Source organism: Oryzias latipes, chromosome 3 (assembly GCF_002234675.1).
Source record: "Oryzias latipes chromosome 3, ASM223467v1".
Lineage (NCBI taxonomy): Eukaryota > Metazoa > Chordata > Actinopteri > Beloniformes > Adrianichthyidae > Oryzias > Oryzias latipes.
In genome coordinates, this window is record NC_019861.2 from 31,102,360 (window position 1) to 31,125,700 (window position 23,341).

Sequence of the window (23,341 nt, forward strand, 5' to 3'; positions counted from 1 at the left end):
GGAAATTACACAACTCAGAGATTCTAGAAAGCTGTGAATCACTCCAAAAGCAACCGGTTGGTAATTATGTCAAATGATTTTATTTAAGCAAGTTAAGAGAGAGACACATTCAGCAAAGGCTTTTTATTACTAGGCTGTCTCATTAAGGAACAATAACTTGGTGTCACCTCACTTTCAGACAGGCTGTCACAGCTTGGACATGTACTGGAAAAATAGATCCCTTATTCCAACAAATCACATTGGTATTTGGACATGTCTTCCACCTCTACCATTCACTTACAGAACATCAGCTTGTACTCCGACGCACACTTTCCTGAAACCATTTCTACATGTACCATTTACGGTTCCTCTTCCCACACCAAGACCCAAACACAGATATACGCTTCACTCTCGTCTTCATCAAAACTCCTCTTCTGCGTTCCTGCAGCGGGATTGTTTGAGCAGAGACAGGCGAGCCATCACCTCGGACACAGACAGCTCCCCGTGAACCTTGTTGTCTCTGGTGCGCACATTGACACGGTTAGTCATCTTCTCCTTCTCTCCAACCACTGCCAAAATACAAGGCAACAGCTTGACATAACACCCCACACACAGCTACCCTAACACTGTCCCCACTCCCAATGCTGACATCAAAAGCTGTGGGTGGTTGGCCAGCTTGGACGACCATTTGCCTTCCAGCAGACCATTTAGAAATGTTTATTTTGACTTAAGTAAGAATCTTGCAGACAGCTGTGCTGCTAAATTACACCCAGGCTGACTGCTACAAATCAAATATTCATTTATGTCTTGATTACAACTTGAATGTAGAAATAAAATTTATTCTTAAAAAATACAGAAACCAAAGTAACATTTTCTTTTTTATGACATTTTAATTTATGCCTGTGCAGCTAAAAACAGGGGGAAAAAATGAATGTTTCCAAGTTTCTGGATAATAACATTATAGTAATATCCATGTGTTGTTTTTTTTACACAACATCATGTCTGTTATTTAAATAAATTACAGTAAAGAAATAAAAAGAAATACATTTAGTTAACAACGAGGGTAAAACAACAGACCTTAAATATACATAGCTTCAGCTTTTTCTTTTTTTTTTAATTGACTCATCGAGAGATTTAGATTTATCAATTCTGCTGCATGAGAAGAGTCCAGCAAAAAATTAAATCCCTCACAGACAAAAATGAAGCAGGTAAAAACATCAAAAACACGAAATATTGGTTTAGTGTGATGATCTTGCATTATGTGGGTTAGTGAAACTATAAAGTGTTTCTGGGAACACTCACCAAGGATGAAGTTGTACTGTGCCAACTGAGCGTTTCGAATTTTCTTGTTTAGAAGACAACTAGAGTCCAGGTCAGCCTCTGCCATAAAACCAGCTTCTGTAAACTGCTTACACACCTGAGCATTAACAAAAAAAAAGAAACACAACTTATTATAACCAACAACATAGTCCACAAACATCCCACTCTTCTAAATGAGAAGAAAACATCCATATAACTCTTCATCTTTATGTATGACTGTTTTGTAATAATTCAAACTGATAACAGATTTAAAAAATAGATTTTTCATAGAGAAATCAAGTTCTTCCATGTAGTGACTTTTTTGAAATCATATAAATATAATGATAAAGATGTTGTAGGAGCCCTATTGAGAAAAATGTCCTGTGGGTGTCGCTGTTTTCATGTTTTTCTGTCAATTATAAATTTGTTGATTATCTGACCACAGACAGGTGTGCATGAGCCAGATGGAGAAATGGTTTTTGATCGCTTGTGCGGGAAATGAAGCAAAAGAGTAGTCCAATCCGTTCAGTAGTGTAAATAAATAAAAGAAACAAAGTAATGCAAAGTGGATCGGAGTAAAAGACTCATTTTTCTTCGTCGTATAAGGAAACGACAGCCCGCTTGGCGCGTCAATCAACTCTGGCGTCGCACATCACAAGTGTATCAAAGGAGCTAGAACTTAGTTAAATAGTTTCTAGGCCTTTAGCTCCTACACTTATTAGTCAAAAACCCCTCCTTTCTTTGGATGGATTGATGGAAATCTCGGGATTCGGAAGCCAGTTCGGAGCATCGCTGGATTGTTTTGAGTGATCGAATCAGCTGGACCCAGTGCTGACAGCGAGAAGATCAGCAAGACCCAGGGCAGCCTACGATTCTGTTGGAATCCGATCGGGATATTGGAGTGGACATTTGGAATAATTCGTGGATTTGGACAAGGAAGAGAGCCGACAACTGAAGCCGTCCGTGAAGTTCAGCTCTGCCTTCGGCGCCCAACACTTCTAAAACCCAGAGGTATGAGTAGCGCTACACCTTCAATGGCCATTTAAAAAGTGTGCACACATAACTGAACATAAAATCCAATGCATTGGTTGACTGATTGACGAGACTGCTCAATAAGCGCTTTAAAACTTGTTGAATAAAAGAGGGCGTTGGCATGGAGACGCGTGACGCAACGTCAGACGTAACAGTGGGAGCTGCAGCGTGCACCGCGAACAGAACTAATAGTTTGACTGGCAGTGAAATACATGCTGAAAAGCGAGTGGTTAGACTGACAGCAAAAGCTCTCGCTGATAAACTGGACAGGCTACAAAATAACAGAAAACTGAAATTAAATAAAGCAAGCAACATTAGGAAATCACTGCAAAGTTTAATGGTTAAAGGTGATAAAACAAAGGTTCAAATAGCTCTTGATAAACTTGTTGAGGTTTGTAATGATGCCACATGTATGCATGAATCTTTGTTGGGTTTATTGCCATCAGATGAATGTGAAAAACATGAAACATGGTTTAAAGCCAAAATGTTGTTCAATAATGAATGTATTTCTGAGGGTACAACATGGATTTCTGTGAATGAGGAAAATGTGTTTAAAAATGAGAATGCTGAAGATGACATTGGTCCAAATGACAGTATTTCTAATGTTGAAAGTAAGCCTAGTCTGAGAAGTAAATCAAGCAGAACATCATCTTCAAGAATTAAAGCTCAAGCAGACAAAGCTGCATTGATTGCTCGTATGGCTGCAATAAAACAAAGACATGCTCTGGAGGAACAAGAACTGCAAATCAAGAGGAAAAAGGAAGAACTGGACTTGGAGGCTGAACTAGCAGCTTACACAGCTAAGCTTGCTGTACTGCGAGCTGCAGATGAAGAGTATGAAAATGAAGCCGATGGAATGAATTCTTACTTTGAGAAGCAAAGGCATCATATGGAGACTAAAACACCATTAAATCCTTCAGCGGAGGAATACAAACCAGAAACATGGAAATTAGCCTATCAAAATACTTCAAAGGGACAACAACCGACTCTGCCTATGGATGCAGTACCAAAGGAAACCAAACAAATGGAGTCAGCTGTCAAGTATCAACACAGCATAAGTCTACAACCGGAGCACAACAAGCAAAAAACGGTTCAACAAACTCAATCTCATTCATCAGTTCTAGTTTTAAATGATCACACAAGGCAATTAACTAACTACCATCATTCCAGCAATAACCAACAAGAACAGACTGGGAACTCACCAAATGAACGCATAATTAACATAATGGAGAAGCAAAATGAAATAACATCAGCACTTGTGCAACAGCAGCTTTCAACATCACTACCACCACGAACCATTCCCATATTCGAAGGGGATCCTCTTGAATATAGACGTTTTATTAAGGCTTTTGAGCAAGGAGTGGAAGCAAAAACAGGAAAAGCCGATTGCTTATACTATTTGGAACAGTTTACAAGGGGACAACCACAAGAACTTGTGCGTAGCTGTCAACACATGAGTCCTGAACATGGCTATGCAGTGGCCAAGGATCTTCTTCAGTACCACTTTGGAAATCCTTATAAAATAGCAACAGCTTACAATGAAAAGGCGTTGGCTTGGCAAACAATAAAAGCTGAGGATGTTAAAGCTCTAAAAGCATTTTCTTTATTCCTTCGTTCCTGTTGTAATGTTATGACGGAGCTTCAGCACATGCAAGAACTTGACATGCCTGCAAACATGAGAGCTATAATCTCAAAGTTGCCATACAAAATGAGAGAACATTGGAGAGTCACAGCACATGAAGTTATGGAAAGAACCAACAACAGAGCTCATTTCATTGATCTTGTCGCTTTCATTGAACGACATGTAAAAATTCTTTCAGATCCTCTATTTGGCAACATACAAGATCCTTTATCAAACAATTCTCATGCAAAATCCTTTATAAGACCCAAGGCATTTCCTAAGTTTGGATTCAAAGGAAACACTGTGGCCACTACAGTAACATCAGGTGTATTTAAAAAACCCAGCAACAACAAAGAGTTTCCTAACTGTGTTTTTTGTGCAAAAGGCCATCTATTGGAAAACTGTAAAGCCTTTACAATAATGAAACATAAAGACAAGATTCAGTGGCTTAAAGATAGACAATTATGTTTTGCATGTTTAAGCACTGGTCACGTGAGTCGCATTTGCGAGCAGCGGCTAAAATGTGAGGCCTGTAGTCAAATGCACCCTACTGTGCTCCACATTAAAAGACAGCCCCTAGCTGCAGAGCAGTCAAAGGAGTCCATAGAGAATACACCAACCTTACAGACAACATGTGGACATACAGGGGCCGGAGTGGATTATTGTGCCCTATCTATACTTCCTGTGAAGATCAAGGCAAAAAAGGGAAATTGTGTCATCAAAACACATGCATTTTTGGACCCTGGGAGTTCAGCTACTTTTTGCTCAGAACATCTTATGCAAAAGCTGAATGTTACTGGTAGAAGAACTTCATTTCTCTTGCGTACAATGGGACAGGAGACTGTTGTTCCAGCCTACTCTTTGATTGGTCTAGAAGTGTCTGGTGTAGAAGACCATAATTTTTATCCTCTGCCAGAAGTATTGACACAAAGGAAAATGCCAGTTTCAACTGAGAGCATGGCAACATCTGAACATCTGAAGAAACATCCTCACTTGTCTAAAATTCACATGCCAAAAATAAATGCAGAAGTCGACCTATTAATAGGTACCAACGCCCCCCAGCTACTGGAGCCTTGGGAAGTTATTAACAGCAATGGAAATGGACCATATGCCGTTAAGACAGTGTTGGGATGGGTAGTCAATGGTCCACTGAATGGAAACAGTGGTGTTTTGGAGGAGTGCCCCCACTCTGCTACAGTGAACAGGATCTCTGTGAATAAACTTGAGGAATTGCTGTCCAGTCAGTACAGCTATGAGTTTAATGAAAAGGTTTCAAAAGACAAAGAGATGTCAAGAGAAGATGTAAAGTTTCTAAATACATTGGAAAATTCAGTAACGTTGATTGGCGGACAGTACTGCATGAACTTACCCTTTAGAAATCCTGAGGTTCATTTTCCAAACAACTACAGTGTGGCTAAGCAAAGACTTCAAAGTTTAAAGAAGAGATTTATTCATGATAAAGCTTGGCAAGAGGAGTATTCAAGATACATGAATGAACTTTTCAAGAAATCTTATGCTGAAAGGGTCCCTAAACAGCAGATAAAGGGGAGGGAAGGAAAGGTCTGGTACATCCCTCATCATGGTGTTCAACATCCAAGGAAAAAATCCCTGCGAGTTGTTTTCGATTGTGGAGCCACCTTCAAAGGAGTGTCATTAAATGGAGAGCTCATGCAAGGCCCCAATCTAACAAGTTCATTGCTGGGAGTTCTTACAAGATTCAGACAGGAACCTGTGGCTTTCATGGGTGATATCCAGGCAATGTTCCACCAAGTGAAGGTAATGGAAGAACATAGAGACTTTCTGCGATTTTTATGGTGGCCAGGTGGAGATTTTGCTAAAGAGCCTGAAGAGTATAGGATGACTGTGCATCTGTTTGGTGCCGTTTCATCACCAAGCTGTGCAAGCTTCGCTCTCCAGAAAACAGCAGATGACAACAAATCTGAATTCAAATCAGAGGTTTGTCAAACAGTCAAGAAAAACTTCTATGTTGATGACTGCTTGAAGAGCTCGCCCACGGAGGAGACAGCAGTAAAAATGATGAAAGATCTCATTTTTATGTGCGCCAAAGGAGGGTTCATTTTGGAGAAGTGGATCAGTAACAGTCGAGCCGTTTTGGAAGCTATCACTTCTAGTCAAAGAGCCAAGGACCTGAAGAAGCTGGATTTAGATCGTGATAAACTTCCAGTAGAAAGGGCTTTGGGACTGCAATGGTGTGCAGAGACTGATGTGTTCATGTTTAAAATGGAGATAAAAGAAAAGCCCCTCACCAGACGTGGTGTTTTGTCAGTCACCTGCTCGATCTACGACCCTTTAGGTTTTCTTGCACCAGTCACATTGTGTGCCAAGATGATTCAACAGGAGTTATGCAGAAGAAAATGTGGATGGGATGACACTTTACCACAAGACCTTCGGTCCCAGTGGAAAAAATGGCTTGAAGAATTAGCTCTACTGTCCACATTTGAAGTGAGAAGGTGCATCAAGCCAGTGGGATTTGGAAAAATCAAATGTGCACAATTGCACCATTTTGCAGATGCCAGTGAATGTGGATATGGGACAGTAACCTACATCAGACTGGTAAACCAGAATGATCACATTCACGTAGCCATTTTGCTTGGCAAAGCCAGAGTAACACCTTTAAAACCTATAACAATTCCCAGATTAGAACTAACAGCAGCTGTTCTTGCTGTTAGACTTGATGCAATGCTAAAAACAGAACTAGAGATCTCACTGGAAAGTTCTGTATTTTGGACTGACAGTACTTCCGTGTTGAAGTACATTCGCAATGAAAACAAGCGCTTTCACACGTTCGTAGCAAACAGAATCTCTACTATAAGAGAAGCATCTGAACCCTCACAATGGAGACATGTTTGCTCCAAAGATAATCCAGCTGACAAAGCCTCAAGAGGAATGAAGGCTTCAAGGTTCCTAAAGGACAGCGTATGGCTTAAAGGACCTGAATTTCTTTGGACACATGAATGTGAAGAGCCCACATCATTCACGGAGTTTTCAGTTGATCCTAATGACAAAGAGGTCAGAAAAGAAGAAACTGTAAATGCAATCAGTGGCTGTGATGCTTCTAACCCTACAGAGAAGTTGATTGCCTATTTCTCAGACTGGAGCAAGTTAACGACTGCGGTTGCCTGGATCCTTAGACTTAAATCCATACTCTTGGAAAAGGGTCGACAGAGAAAGCAGTTGAAAACTGTACAGGATGAAACCACAAGGACAAAGCAGAAAAATGTCACACCTGCAACAGACGCAACATTTGGCAAGGTTGACTTCTTAACACTGAGTGATGTGAAGGAAGCTGAATTGGCCATCATACGCTATTGTCAGCAGCAGCGATTTATGAAAGAAATTCATGCACTGATGTCAAACTCAAGTGTGAGTAAACAAAGTTCGATCTACAAATTAGATCCCATCATGGATGATGGACTTCTGAGAGTAGGTGGAAGACTGTGCAAAGGAGCAATGCCCGAAGAAAGCAAGCATCCTCTTATCCTTTCTAAGGACCAGCATATCTCTATGCTCATTCTGAAACACATACATCAACGTCTTGGTCATGGCGGTCGGGCTTATACACTCTCCAAAGTAAGACAAAGATTTTGGATTACAAATGCCAACTCTGCGGTGAGGCGAGTAATTTCCGAGTGTCTATTTTGTCGACGGTTTCATGGGAGATCAGTAACGCAAAAAATGGCTGATCTTCCAAAAGAACTAATCCTTCCGGATCTGCCTCCATTCACCAACACAGGTGTTGATTACTTTGGTCCAGCGGAAGTGAAAAGAGGAAGAGGAACCTGTAAACGCTATGGGGTCATCTTCACTTGCATGGCTAGCCGAGCTGTTCATTTGGAGGTTGCAACATCTCTGGATACAGATGCATGCATTAATGCTTTACGTCGCTTCATTAGCAGAAGAGGACAAGTGAAGCAGCTAAGATCGGATAATGGCACAAATTTCATCGGTGCCAATAAAGAACTGAAAAGAGCATTGTCTGCAATAAACCAAGATAAAATTGCAAGAGTTATGACACAAGCCGGAATACAGTGGAGTTTTAACCCACCAGGAGCTTCACATTTTGGAGGCGTATGGGAGCGTTTAATCCGCCTAATTCGTAAGGTTCTTTGTTCAGTTCTACAGCAGCAGCAACTGGATGATGATGGACTGTCCACAGTACTCTGTGAAATAGAAGCAATTCTAAATGATCTTCCACTCACGAAGATGTCTGATGATCCAAATGACTTGGAACCTCTTACACCAAACCATCTTCTTCTTCTCATGAGGAAACCTGCTCTACCCCCTGGAATATTTGACCCGCAGGACCAGTATGTTAGAAAACGCTGGAAGCAAGTACAATATCTTGCTGATCTTTTCTGGAAAAGGTGGATACGGGAATATTTGCCTTTACTCCAAGAGAGACAGAAATGGAATCAAAGGAAGAGGAATTTGTTAGTCGGGGATATAGTTGTAATCATGGACTCATCAGCTCCCCGTGGTTCCTGGTTACTTGGCAAAGTCTTAGAAGTTTATTCAGACAAAAGGGGACTTGTACGATCTGTGAAACTACAAACTAAATCTAATGTAATCAACAGGCCCATATCAAAACTTTGTTTGTTACAAGAAGTGTGAACTATGTTTGGCTCCTTTTTGTGAGGTATTTGTAAATTGTTATTCAATTGTATAACAATTTAGGGGCCGGTGTGTAGGAGCCCTATTGAGAAAAATGTCCTGTGGGTGTCGCTGTTTTCATGTTTTTCTGTCAATTATAAATTTGTTGATTATCTGACCACAGACAGGTGTGCATGAGCCAGATGGAGAAATGGTTTTTGATCGCTTGTGCGGGAAATGAAGCAAAAGAGTAGTCCAATCCGTTCAGTAGTGTAAATAAATAAAAGAAACAAAGTAATGCAAAGTGGATCGGAGTAAAAGACTCATTTTTCTTCGTCGTATAAGGAAACGACAGCCCGCTTGGCGCGTCAATCAACTCTGGCGTCGCACATCACAAGTGTATCAAAGGAGCTAGAACTTAGTTAAATAGTTTCTAGGCCTTTAGCTCCTACAGATGTAGTTTACCTTGTTAACTTCTTAAAAAAGACTAAAGGCCTTAGGCCTAAAACTGTTGAATTAAGCAACATTGTTATGCCTACATTCATCTGATGAGAAAAAATAATAATTTTACCTAGATTTTACCTGTATTAAATGTCTTAATGTGACAGCAATTCTAAAAACTATTGGTAGGAGAGGAGAGGTAGGAGTAGGAGGCATATGAAAAATTTAATGGATCATATCATTAAAGTAAAGACCTCAGAAATTATGGAAAATATGCTTTTGAATATTTTATCAAATTTGCTTGAAAATTAATTTAAAAAGTGAGATACATAAATAGCTTTGATTTTTTTTAAATGCAGTTTGCATTCTATCTTTTTCCAATTCCTTCCTCTTGATGCATCTTCCTTGTAAATATTTTTTTAAAAAGTCAAACATCTGTACCCAATTCAAATATTAGAATCCAAATGGTTCTTCAAGTGAACACAGATTTTAAAAAATATGCTATGAGATCCTTAAGACTGACCTTCTTTGCATATTCCTCACAGGAAGGGTTGACGGGCACTAGCATCACCTGGCACGGAGAGAGCCACAGAGGCCTGTTGGGTAGGAAAACAGCCGATATCATTCTCATTATTGGAAATGTTTTATTTTCGTTTTTGAAGCAAAAAAAAGTAAAAGAAAATATGTGTTAACTCCTCCTGAGACCCAGCCTGATCATTTGTGTCTTCTGTAGGGGACATGTTTTTGGATTGTGTTCTTTGACTCATTTGGAGTTGTAAGACCTAATGTGATTAAATAAGGACATCCCAGCCTTTTTAATGATATCTTGAGCGTTTGGGTGGGATAAAGGGAAGTTTGGTTCCTATAGGAAATAAAATGGAATCTGTAGAATGATATCAAGAACTGTTTTGGACTTAAACAGGATAGCAGTTGTTCTCGGCCCTATTGAAAGTAGAATGTAGACCCAAAAACCCACACTATTCTGACCAGGCAGATTAGAAAATTGGACCACATCTGCAGATCTTTTGTCATTTTAGATTAAGTTCCACACTCAAAACATCTGGAATCAGTGACGCAGAGAAAAACTAAATTTGGAAAATTAAAAAAAAAAATAGTCTCCATCTTATTCAAAATTCTGCAAAGGCCCTGAGAGTACTTGAAATTTTTGCAGATGGATACCAATTATCTCACAAGCTGAGATATGTCTACACTTGTTCTGTAAATTCTCAGAGCTGAACTTAACACAACCAGTCCCAACACTCAGGTACAGGGGAAGGAGCTTTATTCTGGTACTGATCTGATAATTTTTTCCTTTGTTTTTAAATAAAAAAAACGCAAGGAAAAAAAGATCCTTAAATCCATTCATCAAGGCCACCTGAATCCAGTTTGGAACATAATTTTCAGTTGAATAATTTCCCACATGGCCTCTAATTCTCTGCCACTGTATTTCCTCAAGACCGAGTTTGTTCCCTTGAGCCCAAGTGTCAATGAAATTCACTATTGTGCAATGTCTGTACTGTAGATGACATGTAAAAACTGGTTTATACTGTGCGAAAAGCAAGACGTGCCTCACACGAGCAGCTGTGATATAGATAGAGATAGAGATATAAAAATACATATACACACAAACACAAATTTTTATTTTATTGTAAGCTTGTGACTTTTATCGCAAACCTCTAGCTTTCTTACAAGTGAAGACAATGTGGGGTTCAGCATCTTGCCCAAAGTGACCATCAATCCCTCGATTAAAAGGCAAACCAATTGACTAGCAACAGCTCACCAAAAGCTGCTAAGCTCACCGAGCTACAGTCACTTGTAAGCACTCCTCTGAAATCCTCTGACTAGCAACGCCACTAATGATTTACAGCAAAGGGTGTGGCAGAAATGGCTGTTTTTTGCGTCAGCCTAATGACGCACCCCCATGATAATCATGGTGTGTTTAACATACTCTTGTGGAATTCTTCTTATTATAGAGGCCATATATTAAGAAGATTACGCTTCAAATTGCATTTTGGAGTATTTCTTTATTCAAGTTGTTGTAAATTAGAAAACGGACAAAAATTTCAGTTTGAAAAATATCATAGTGGCAACATAGAAAATACTGGGCAGACCTCCCTGCTCTGTTCCATTAAGATGTAGATGTCTAGATTCATGTATGTCTCAGTTTTCCTCGTCTGAGCGCGCATCTGGGTCAAAACTGTACAGCTGGATAGCTTCAATATTGCTTGCCTTTTTGATTTTATTTTTTTTTAGGTTGGGGTTGTGAGGGGCTCTAAGCTAGCAGGAGAACACGTAAACAGAGAGCTCTCAGCATTGGGAAGGGGGACAGGGGTCGCTCCACGCCAACAGTCCTGCCATAATCATCATCATCATGTCAAACAATCTTTGTTTGACATGATGATTGGGGACACTTTAAAAATAGCACAAAAGATGATCTGAGTGTGTTTTTAGAAGGAGGAAAATCTTTGTGAAGAAGAGGAATAAGATGATTTCGGAGAACCGAATGCAGACAGACGTCACATCCAGGTCAGATAAAGCTGTTTAGGTCTCCTGGAGTGTTCAGCGTGTACACGCACACACAACTCTGCCTTCGATGTTAATCACGCCCGCCTCAATCGTTTGACTGGCCTCACCACAAAGCTGTTGCGCAGCAGAAATGAAAACTGCTTTGGTGATGAGACAAAAAAAACAAGAATACCTTCACCAGTTCGGAAACGTCTCAATTTGAAGTGAAACGCTTTGCTTGATTCAGAAACAGCCTTAAAACGACAATTAAAAATAACAAATAAAAGACTAGATGGAGAGCTGTTACTTCCAAATGGATGTTCCAAGACGTCTCAAACGTTTAGACCGCTGCCCACACTTCACATGACTCCACTCTTTCTGTGTCTATGCCATCATTTCAGTCATCAACGTTATGGTAATCTCTTTGATGTATTTAGTATTATGGGGTTTGATGGTATCTGCTCTGCCTGTTTTACCTCAAGGCATTTGGCTGTTCTATAGGTTCTGGTTCTACTGAAATTCTAGGCCCCATTTGATCCAACACTGACAACTAGACTTAAGGGGTTTTTTATAGTAAGACACATCAGAGTTTTATAGTTTTCAAGAATTTATTTTAAACTAAGCGTAAATTAATGAAAAATAAATTAGATTAATAAAAAGATTTCTAAAAAATGTAACTGTTGTTGATAGATAAGAGGTTCAAACCCAATGTTACCCTCCCCAAAACGTATACTTGCATATTTCCACATTTAACAGCTGATCTACTTTTTATAAAATGTTCATTATTTAACATATTTGTAATACATTTTGTATAATTTGCTTTATACTAGGCTTTTAATAGCATACAATAAACCTTGTTAAGTAATAACTTTAACAGATAAAAAGGATATCACAGAGTTGTATTAAGTCTATTTGCTTATTAAACGAAGAGCCCCAGGCTTGTTTTTAAACTAATATAAGGATTTGAAGTCGATTCAGAATGTCTTTACCATTTCCCGGCATAATTCTCCGTCAGTATGGCAATCATCCTCTCCACTGAGCCCAAGATGGCCCGATGGATGATGACTGGGCGAGCTTTGTCATCACCATCTTTTCTGTTACAGACAACAAGAGATCAGAAAAACAAAGACTCATATCAACAGCTCTGTCCTCATACACACTGTCAATGAAAACAAAAAGCCCAATTTATTACAGCAACTCAGTTTTGTTTAAAAAAAGAAATGTTTAAATTTCACCCTATCAACATGCAAACCATCATAATCCCCTGAAGTGGAAAGAACAAGGCTGACTAAATCAACTTGGTCCGTTTTCGGACCGTTTACCTGCTGCTCAGGGAGTCACATTTGCATACAATTCATCATCTTTGAAACAATACAACTGCAGATCATCTTATCCTGCCTGCTGGAGGTTAAGCTATAATCCTTGGTGCAGCAAAGCCCACAGACTCAGCAGTGTGGCTGTGTTTTGATTAGGTGACTCACCCCACAAAGGTCAGGTTGAAGCGAATGGGCAGCTGGAAGTCTAGCTGAATTGTTGCGCACTGGTGGTAACGTCCAATAGCGTCTTTGATCTTAATGTCGATCTGCAGCGGCACAGAAATTATCCCGTTTGAAGAACCCGGACAATCAAGCTGATGGGATGTTTGGCAGGAAACGTCAAAATTGCTTTCTGACCTTGGGTCCATAAAAAGCGCCATCTCCAGGGTTGAGTTTCCATGGTTCCCCAAACTCATTCAGGCTGTTTTCCAGTTGCTGTCAAACAAGAGGCGTAGCGTCAGAGTTATTTAAGCCCTAACTGCAAAAAGCTCAACTCAAAAGCACAATCAAATGCAGAAGTTTGTTCCTTTGATTTCAATTGAGGCTCAATAATATTGTACTAAACAGCTTTAATCAGAAAAAAACAAATCGACTCAAACAGATGAGTAATGGTTTACTAACAGCACACTGCCCACAACAAGTGAAGGACCTCCGCATGAGTCACAGATGTGATACTACTGGATGACCACATGCATGGCAGGCGACCAGCCTCTTCATAACCAGTGTTGCATCAAAGCAGCTGCTTGTTTCTATTGTGCCACACATTTTGATTACAAAATGAGATTCACAAACACTTGCCTTCTCGGCCTGGTTCCACACTTCTATGTCACCCAGATACTTTTCTGGACGAGTGGAGAGGTGAAGCTGGAAGGAGAATCCGAACACGTTGTAGACGCCGCGCAGGAAATCCAGACAGCCTTTCATCTCCGACTCAATCTGTCATTTTTAACAGGAAAGGGAGTCTGGATTTAGGACATTGGACTAACTTAGTTTTTCCCGAAAGGAACCAATGCTAGTCCACCTGATCCATGGTGCAGAAAATGTGAGCGTCGTCCTGCTGAAAGCGCCGCACTCGCGTCAGCCCGGTCAAAGTTCCCGACAACTCGTTCCTGTGCAGGACCCCGAAATCTGCCAACCTCAAAGGCAGCTCCCGCCAAGAGCGAGGCCTGTGACTGAACATCAGGCTGCAGGACAAAAGCAGAGCAGCCTGTCAAACGGCTGAGATGACTTCTTCAATTATTCACCGTGGGTTTGAGTTGCCCCACATTTACCAGTGACCAGGGCAGTTCATTGGCTTCAGAGCGAAGACATCCTCCTCCACCGGGAACGAGAACATGTTTTCACTGTAGTGCTGCCAGTGGCCAGATGTCTCCCACAACTTGCTGTTGTAAACGTTGGGGGAAGCTACTTCCTGAAAGCCTCTTCTCCAGTACTCGTCCTAGAACAAACAGCAGAACCACATGATCCAAACACTCCAAGTGAACCGCACAGGTACTCCACAGAGCACAGCCACAATATGACTGCTGGCAAAAGTCCCTGCGATGAAAACAGCATTTTATTTAAATACATGAACGACCCGCAGATTCGTTTAGCAGTTATCAGTTGGAGGCTAGTGGAATCTGGAGGAATTATGTGATTCTGTGAATAACAGAAAGGAGTGACAGTACCATAAAAATGCATTTAGGAGAACATTTGGTAAACAGGGTTCCCCGAAATGCAGGTCTTGGTTTTAAATATTTGGAGACGTGTTGGGTAAAAGATGCAAAATCTGTCTATCCATTTTCCCTCACGGTGATAAACACGGGTGACACCATATTGATCTTGGCACCTTTTCCCTACAATCTATGCAAGCTCCTCCAGGCTTGGTCTGCTTTGTGGGAGTGAGTTGTCAAAAGCCTTCGACATGTCAGCTCCTCTCTGCACATACGTCAAAGGTTCCTGCAGAGTTGCTGAACTCGGACGAGAAGTGGAACGTTGAAGTTTTACCCTTTGGAGGGGAGGTCTTCTGCTAAGTTTATAGACCCACTCTGAAGAAAATCGTGTTTTTGGTGTTTTTAACATGTTCTTGTGGCATTTTTCTGATGATGGAGGACATATGTAAAGAAAAATTAAACTTAAAACTGTATTTCTGAGTATTTTTTTAAAATTGTTGTGAATTAGGCAAAAAAAAGCAGTTTGAAAAACAGCTCATTTGGGACAACAAAAAAAAAGCTGAAAAAAAGCTGTTCTGAGCTCTCAGCACTGGGGAGGGGAAAGGAGGCGGGGTTTCCCTTTGCCAACAGTCCCGCCCACAACTCAGAGGCAAATTTGTAATGAACTTCTGCTGCTCTGTAGAGACTAGAAAACAACACAGGTTTTGGCATATTCATAATTAAAAGACCACTGGGATCGCTTTTCAAAATGGCTCAAAAGAGGATTAGAGTGGGTCTTTAAATGGAAAAAACAAAACTTTGACTCTTCACTTTAGGCCAGACACCATCTTGCATTTAGAGTGGTTCGAGCATTACCATGCACAGCAGGCAGGACAGAGCCAGAACCTGGAGGTTGAACCAGTTTTAAAGGTTATTCTTGGTAGGTAGTTTGCGTTTCATTGAAGAGGCAATCACCAGCAGCACGCAGGAAGTGTTAGCATTGCCTGAAGAGCTCTAAACGTGCGACTGTGTTTCAACATCCCGCTGCGTTTTTGCTTGGAAGCTATAAATATATTTCAATAAAAGAGGTGCATTTACAAACTTTAAATGTAAAACAAATCAGAAATCCAGCACCAATTACTTCCTGCAAGATCTCACAGTGAGTAATAACGTGATTTTGATTGAGTGTGTTAATCAGTGTTGAGCCCTTACTCGGATGAACTCCGTGAGCGTGTTGTAGATGTAAGCTCCACGCGGCAGGAAGAAGCAGCTGCCGGGACTGAGATCGTGGAAGAAGAAGAGCTCCTGATCCTGCCAGGAAGAAGACAAAAGCCACTTTTTAAGGACACAGCCAGTGAGAAACTACAGTACACAGCAGGGAGGCACCCAATCATCACACACTGACAGCCATCTTGCACCTTTACAACTGCAGATCAGAGTGAACTTCTTGACTCTTTTTTTTTTTAAGAAAGTTGAATTTGTCAAAATTAGGTTTTGAGGCTGAAATCCTCACTACCAGCAGACTTGCACACCTTTAATAAAAGCTGGTACACTTTAACAGTTATTTTTATTTAAGGGAACATTAAGACGAAAAGTACAAAGACACATTGACTAAATTATCAGTTAAGATGGAAAAACCCAAAATGATCCCTAAAATAATTAAAAACGTACGAACAAATTAGAAGAATGCTGAAAAGAATTGACCCAAAAAAAAGACAAATCTTTTGTTTTCTGTTTAAAATAGAACTTATAAAGCAGCTGACGTAGTCACTGCAATCAAACAGTTTGTGGTTGTCAGTGAGTCCTCCACACCCGTAAACAAGTAATTTAGTCCACTATTTGAGAGGAAGCTGCTCCAAACGTCTCGGGTTTAAGGGATGCTCTGAGCGAGTTTCAGCTCCTACCACACACATCCAAGTGTGGGCTCATAGAAAGCCACATCAGATGTTTTTTTTCTTTGCCATTCATGGAAGTTTTTTTAGCCGTTTTGTGTTTTGGGTCATTATCCTCTTGGAAGTCGCTTGCTTCACCATTAAGACCGTTCCTCAGTATTATATTTGCAATGCGTAAAGACTGAGCTGGTGTTGCAGTTTTAGTTTTGTCTCATCTGCAAAATGAACATTCTTCCAGATTTGTTGCTGATATGCATTGTGGAAATGCCAGTCTAACTTCATTGTTTTCAGTGGTGGTATGACTATGGTTGTATTTAGTTTTGTGTCTTCTTTTCCCCCCTGTGTTTTGTGTATTTTTATTTCTAACAGAGTAGAACCTGTATTTTTATTTCATTTTTTTTAGATCTTTGTGTGTCTTTCTGTCACTTCCAGGTGTGGCTCCCATTGGACCAGAGCTGATGGAGGCGAGAGGGGAGCTTTGCTGCAGCCCGTCTTCTGTGCAGCTTGGCGCTCTTCTCCGCCTGTTATGTCGCCTGTGTTGCACTTTGTAGTTTGTAGTGTTTTGTGTTCAGGCCCACTCTGTGTAGTCTTTTGTTTGGTGCAGTTATGCTTTAAGTGAAGCTGTAGGGATAAACATACATTTTATTTCTCATTTTCTCCCGTTTGTGTTAGTCTAGGGGACAGTAGTGTTTGTCATGGTTTTCCCTTTTCTTGCATTCACAGGTGAGCTTTCTGACTTTTAGATAGAATGAGGTTTTGTTTGTTATTTTGGCCGCCTTGGTTCACCTTTAAGTTATTGTTTGTTATTTATCAAAAAATATGTTATTTTGTATGGTTACAATCTTTTGGTGGTTTTTATTGAAGTCAGGGCAGAGAACATAACTTTTATATTATGCATCGGTTTTCCTCTTGCAGTCGTGTCGCGGTATTCCACAGCCAACTTCTAAGAAGCTCGCAGTCTCATAATTTCACTCGACATTAAAATGAATCAGATGAACAAAAAACAAAAATTTAGGAGCAACATCTGATTTTAAAGATTTTCTGTAAATTATCGATTAATTTAGTCAGTTTCAAATTAGTGATGTTGATTTTTCTTTCAGTTATAGCTTTAATCTACTTTTTATAACCTTTTTTTTAAGCTTATACTCTTTTATTTATACTTTTCACTCAACTTTCCACTTCCTTTTTATACTACCTAATACTACCAGCTTTACAGTGTGTAGTGTTTCTAATTCCCCCTCTGGGGTTTATTAAAGTACTATTGGATTGAGTTGACTATTCCTGAGAAGTTTGGTTCTTTATTTTAAAATGGCCTATTTTATTTTAATTTTTTTTTAAGAGGCCGACTACACCACTAGTTTTCGCGATCGGGGATAAAAATGCATGGTTTAAAAAGAAGAAGGAAAAAAAAGGGGACATTTGTTCCATGTCTCTGTGACATTTTGACAAAAGCATGCCATTTATAGCTAAAGAAATCAGCCCGCTTTTGCGAGGAAAAAGCGGTCACAGCTGGACATGCGCGGGCACACCTGAAGAAAAACAAACTGTTTTCATAGCGTTTCCAAGATGCCAGGTCCAAATGGAAAGGCTTGACCTGGGGATGTGTCATGGAGCACCATCTTTACCACAACATGCCGCTTTTGCCACCAGCCTCCAACAGGAATCAGCACCATTATCCTGGCACTCTTGTTTAATATGGAGCTGTGTTATGATAAGTGCTGAACGACACCGCTATCGTCTGGGTCTACCCTGCTGGGAAACCAGCTGGAGTGCTCTGATGACTCATGGGTGGTCTGAATGTGCCAGCAGGAGGAGTCACAGCGCCCCCAGCTGGTACGTGCAGGCAGCAGCAGCAGGAGACTACAACGACTTACTTTCCCAATCTTGCGATGGTCTCTGGTCTTTGCCTCCTCCTGGAAGCGCTCCCACTCCTTAAGCATTTTTGAGTCTGGGAAGGAAATCCCATAGATCCTTTGGAGAGTTTCCATGTCGGAGCGCCCCTCCCAGTAGGTGGAGGAGTTCTGTGGACAGAAATAGAAGTGGTAAAACAAAACCCCTATAATGGTAGCTCCAAAAAAATAAAGCCTATGGTTCTTGGATTGCAATGATAAAGTGAATTTTCCACCTTGTAAATCTTCATAGCCTTGATTTTGCCTGTATGTCTGACATGTGGACCTCTGCATAAATCAATTAGGGGCCCACATCTATAAAACATGAATGCATGTGCAATTTATTGAATCTACAAGGAGATGTTAACGTTTTAAAACGACATAAAAATAAGCAGCTTACCTGTAGACTGTAGTAGTGGGAGTGGAGACTTTCTCATTCAGAATGCGGCACTTGAATTTGTTGTACTGGTGGAAGAGAGAAAGTTCAAAAGAGACCATTTTTACCTCCCAAAAAAACATACATACCTGAAAGTCAACAGATATCCACATGTACTCACTTTAAACATTTTAAGGAGAGTCTCTTTGCTGAGCTCAAGCCTTTCGAATGGCTGCTTTTCCTTCATCACAGACTTACACAACACCTCCAAGTCGCCAAACTCACTGCTGGAAATGGCTCTGATAAAAACAAAGTGCATCCTAAAAGCTCATACCAACATTTCATTCAAACTTTACATAACAAAATTGCCTTTTTATTAATTGGATTTTTGAGAAAAACATTTTTTTTTTGTCAAAAAAACCCTTTTATGTCCAAAAATAAAAGGAGCATCCTCAGATCTGTTTTATTTTCCCCAAATGAAAAATAAAACCGATCTTGAAAGTGATTATACCAACAATTATGGGTATTGGACTCGGCTCTGAAAAGACTTGCTCACTTCTGGTCACCCAGGAACATGTCATAGTAGAAGCCGTTCTCTATGGGGGGTCCATAACACAAACAGCCCCCATAAAAGCGCTCCATCGCTTCACCCAAGACGTGAGCACTGGAGTGCCAGTACACCTGGGAACAAGATTGAGACAAGTGTGACATTTTATTCATATTTTTAAAAAAGTTTAAAGAGAATGCAATATTTTCTAACGCTGTTGTTTGAAATAAGTCACAATGACATATACAGATAAAGTGTGTATTATGCTGAAGTATCTGGTAGTAACTCCTCAAAACACTGACTTTCTCTTGAAATATCCGTTTAGATTAAATGGCCTTACATGTTCTTTAGTCTGCAATGTTAGAACTCTGACTGAATCTTTGCACCTTGAATGGAACAAATGAAGGCCAGCCCAAACCATTATTCCGTCACCACACAGGGCTCCAGACTAACTTTTTTCACCAGGAGCACAGTGGCCCCTAACTGAAAATTTTAGGGGCACAACCAGAAGATTTAGGGGCGCATACCGTCAACATGCAAACCAGATCTACTAATTTCCACTGTATTACGAATAAATACTTTAATAATAGATGCAGAAATTACAATGTGCTGTTTCTAATTCAGTGTCACATTTTATTCTTCACTTTTGAAAATGCAACAAGATAAACTGACAGCAGCATCGCTGTCATGACAGTACAAATAGTAAAGAAAACGGATGGAAATTTATCTTTGTGACACCAAATAGGTACAGCCAAGATGCACAATAAGCGTGTTTGAGATCACCCAGGTGGACTCAACGCTGCGCAGATCACCTGGTGTGTGACATATATTTTTGTTTTTGCTCCAACATCAACTGTCAATCATCGTTGGTCTCCCCAACGATCCAGGCGAGCCGCCGGTTCATCTCAAACACGTCTATCGTTGCATTTTCCCCACGTATTTTCAGTGTGTCTAAAACTAATGTTGTTGTTGCCCGCACGTGTTTAATGTTCAAGCCCCGTTAGCTGTCACGCATGTACGTGGGGGACATTTATTCTCCTCAGCTGACCCGACTCCCGCGGGAGCGGTGTGCTGCCGTAACAGCCGTGCATAACCGTTTGATGCGCCGCCTTAACCCTAACAAAAACCCTAAACCTTCCTCCGGTTCTGTGAGACCCAGAGAAAAGTTCAGCACGGACTGCATGTATTTAGAAAATTACGAGCGAATAGATACGTTCTAGAAAGGAAAGTAAGGAACTCCTTAATGTGGTCCGGGGAGGGAGGGGGCTGTCAGGTGTCCTGCTTTCAAGCCCTGTCACTGTCCCGCCCCCAACAGTCATTTACCCCACTGTGATTGGTTGGTCATCTCCGTGGACGACAATGAAAAAGTGTCATTCATTAAAACTGGCGGGCTGCAGTAACATTAAAATTTCATTTTGAGCGGGGGCCACAAAATATCATCTTGGGGGCCGCAAATAGCCTGCGGGCCGCGAGTTTGAGACCCCTGCTGTACACTCTGTCACTGGTACACTAGCCGCAGGCCGGAAGAACGAATCAATAGTTCGCTTGCTCATAGCTCAGACGCACATATCAGGTTGTGATGATATTTATTTGTTATTCCTTCCCACAGATGTTTACGCCGCTCGATTATCTCTAGGCCCCGCCCCCTCCACGCATTTTTGCCACTTACAGTGACTTATTCTTCTCACACGCAGTGGCCGCTTCACAGACGAGCATCACGCGAGAATGTGTGCTCGCGTTTCATGAGTATGTGCGCGAGTGTGTGTCTGCCTGCGTGTGCGCTCGCGTCTCAAATTATTTCATTGATTATCGATGTGCCCCCTCCACATTTAATGTATAAAAAAATACGGAGGGTGGGGGAGGCAAATTTACTGGTCGCACATGTGCGACTGGATGTAAAATTCAGTCGCACAGTCTCAAATTTTGGTCGCAAAATGCGAGCAATTGGTCGCAGTCTGGAGCCCTGCCACATGATTAGAAAAATGGGGAAGAAGATTTTTGTTTTCATGAGAATTTTTTCAAGTACTCATAAAAATACAAAAAAAAAAAAACTTTTATTTAACCTTTATTTACCCAGGAAATGTCTCCTTGAGATTAAGAATTGTTTTTCAAGGGAGTCCTGGCTAGGAGGAAACAATAAGTTACATTTAGAATTAAATTTAAACATTTAAAAAATAAAATAAATAAAAATGACAGCTTATGTAAAACAGGTACAGTTAAGTGTGACTGTCTCCCATTAATAATAAACAAAAGTGAGAGTAATACTCTTTTGGGAAAGGAGGAGTCCTCATCTTGCAGTCATTACTCAAGTAAACCGGGGAAAAAAAAATAATTCTGTGTTTCAAACGTTTAGTTTATGTACAAAATATGAAACACTTGGATGTATAATGCTGGGGTTAGCATTTTCCACAAATAATGAACAACAACAAGTTTTTCTATTTATTGTTTCTATCTAATAGAATGCCTAATGCAAACGAAAGTCTGTACTGGAATCCAGATTAAAGTTTAATCATGATTTTTTATAGAAAAGAATACAAGTACAATAAACATACATAGTTTTAGTGCTATAAAATGCAATATTGAAACGGAAAAACAATCAACTCCAGTTAGTTTCAGGTTGTTTGGGTCAAAAAAAACATTTATTTTTATTCTACATCTGCATTATCTAGCTCCACTGAAGAGGATTCTAAAAAAGCTATGAAGACATTTTAGCAAATCGCTCTATTAAGATTTTTATCCCTGAGATTTTGCAAAAATCACACCAAATTTAATTAAAATCCCAGAAATGTATAGTTACATTAGAAAAACTGGAATCATAAAACTTCTTAGGAGCACAAAAAGTTACTTCAGAGTAAAGGAATTTGTGTTTTTATATGAGGTCTTTGGTAATAATAAAATATTTGTTATTTTTTGAGAATGGGCTTCTATCCTTCACATTTGTGTTCTAAGGTAAAATTGTACAATACAAAAGAAAATGAGAAGAAAATGTACCATTTACATTTTCTTGGATCTAATAGCAAGACATTTTTAAACACACAGCGTACTCACAGCTTGAGCGTCTTCATTGTCAAAGCGTAAAAGCTCAAGAGAGCAGTCCTGCTGGAGGGGTCTGTCCAGATCCCAAAGCTCACCATTCACTCGAGAAATCACTGCATTGTCAGCCAGGCCCTGGCTGAAAGATGAAGTGCATCACAGTTGCCTCACAAATGTTGCCTTCAGCAACATGCTGCAGATTTCTATGATCATCACCTGATCTCGCAGGCCACCTGATAAGGTGTGGTGACCCAGGATTTGGCCGCCACCTTTTGCCCGTCTGGCAGCTCCACCGTGATGTCCTTGCTGTTCTGGGATCTTTTGGCCAGCAGGGCATCACTCTCTTTCTTTAGACTCTCATAGAGGGCGAGGCGCTCAGAGATGTAACCAGGCCAGGGATTCAGCTTCAGCAGGAAAAAATAGAAAGGAAAATCAAGAAAATAATGTCAGATTCATTTATTTATTTATTAGGCTGATGGATCTTACACGTTTACCTCCTTTGCACCTCCTCCAGATTGTTCCTTGTTTTGGTTTTTCTCCTTCTTGTTCTTGTCATTTGTTTTGGGGAGTGAGGGTTTCACCTGGTAAAGAATATAGTTTTTTTTTTAAAATATAATTTAAAGAGGATTTTTAGCCACAATTTTAATGTCAAATCATTAGCTGTCTTAATATCAAAGTAGTAACAGAGAACAGGGCTGCTATTTTTGGACTTGGTTGTTTTGGTTGACCATAACGGAGGGCCTGACTCCTGTCCTCTGGCATAAATGATCAAAAACGCCTATTATGCTTGCCAGTCTCGACTCCTACCCCGTTTGTCTGCTGGTGTTTGTTCCTTTCGTGGGCTGTGGCCTCCTTAGCCCCTTGCCGTTTATTTCGCGGCGCCTCCTCCTTCTCCTTCTCCTTCTCCAGCTCCAGCTCCGCCTGCAGACCTCGCCGGAGGTGCAGTAGCCGGTACTTGAGCTTCTCATTCTCCGCCTGCAGGCTCTCCAACTCGGGTGTAACAGCCGTGATACAGGCGGCGTCGAGGCCGTTGCTCAGTCCGTCATGGAGACTAGAGACCTCCTTCATGAGGAGTCGAATTTGCTCCTCTTGTGCGGCCAAACGTGCTGCTAACCACTCAGCCATTTTTAAAAGACCGTTAGCAGCTAACTTCCGGTCAAGCTGTGAAA

At 40.6% G+C, this 23,341-nt stretch overlaps 1 protein-coding gene across 1 annotated transcript; it reads right to left on the bottom strand.

Moving 5' to 3' along the window:
• Nucleotides 1-57: 57 nt before the first annotated feature.
• On the bottom strand, nt 58-23,339 carry LOC101167193 (threonine--tRNA ligase, cytoplasmic). The gene is made up of 19 exons (XM_004067451.4): nt 22,980-23,339; nt 22,667-22,753; nt 22,389-22,576; nt 22,188-22,311; nt 19,149-19,273; nt 18,774-18,891; nt 18,617-18,681; nt 18,453-18,531; nt 18,202-18,348; nt 15,648-15,746; nt 14,076-14,242; nt 13,826-13,988; nt 13,603-13,740; nt 13,162-13,239; nt 12,970-13,070; nt 12,478-12,582; nt 9,507-9,579; nt 1,282-1,396; nt 58-548 (listed from the first exon to the last, which is right to left on the bottom strand). The coding sequence occupies exons 1-19, from the start codon at nt 23,295-23,297 to the stop codon at nt 400-402; spliced, it is 2,439 nt and encodes an 812-aa protein (XP_004067499.1). The 5' UTR covers nt 23,298-23,339; the 3' UTR covers nt 58-399.
• Between the last annotated feature and the right edge of the window lie 2 nt (nt 23,340-23,341).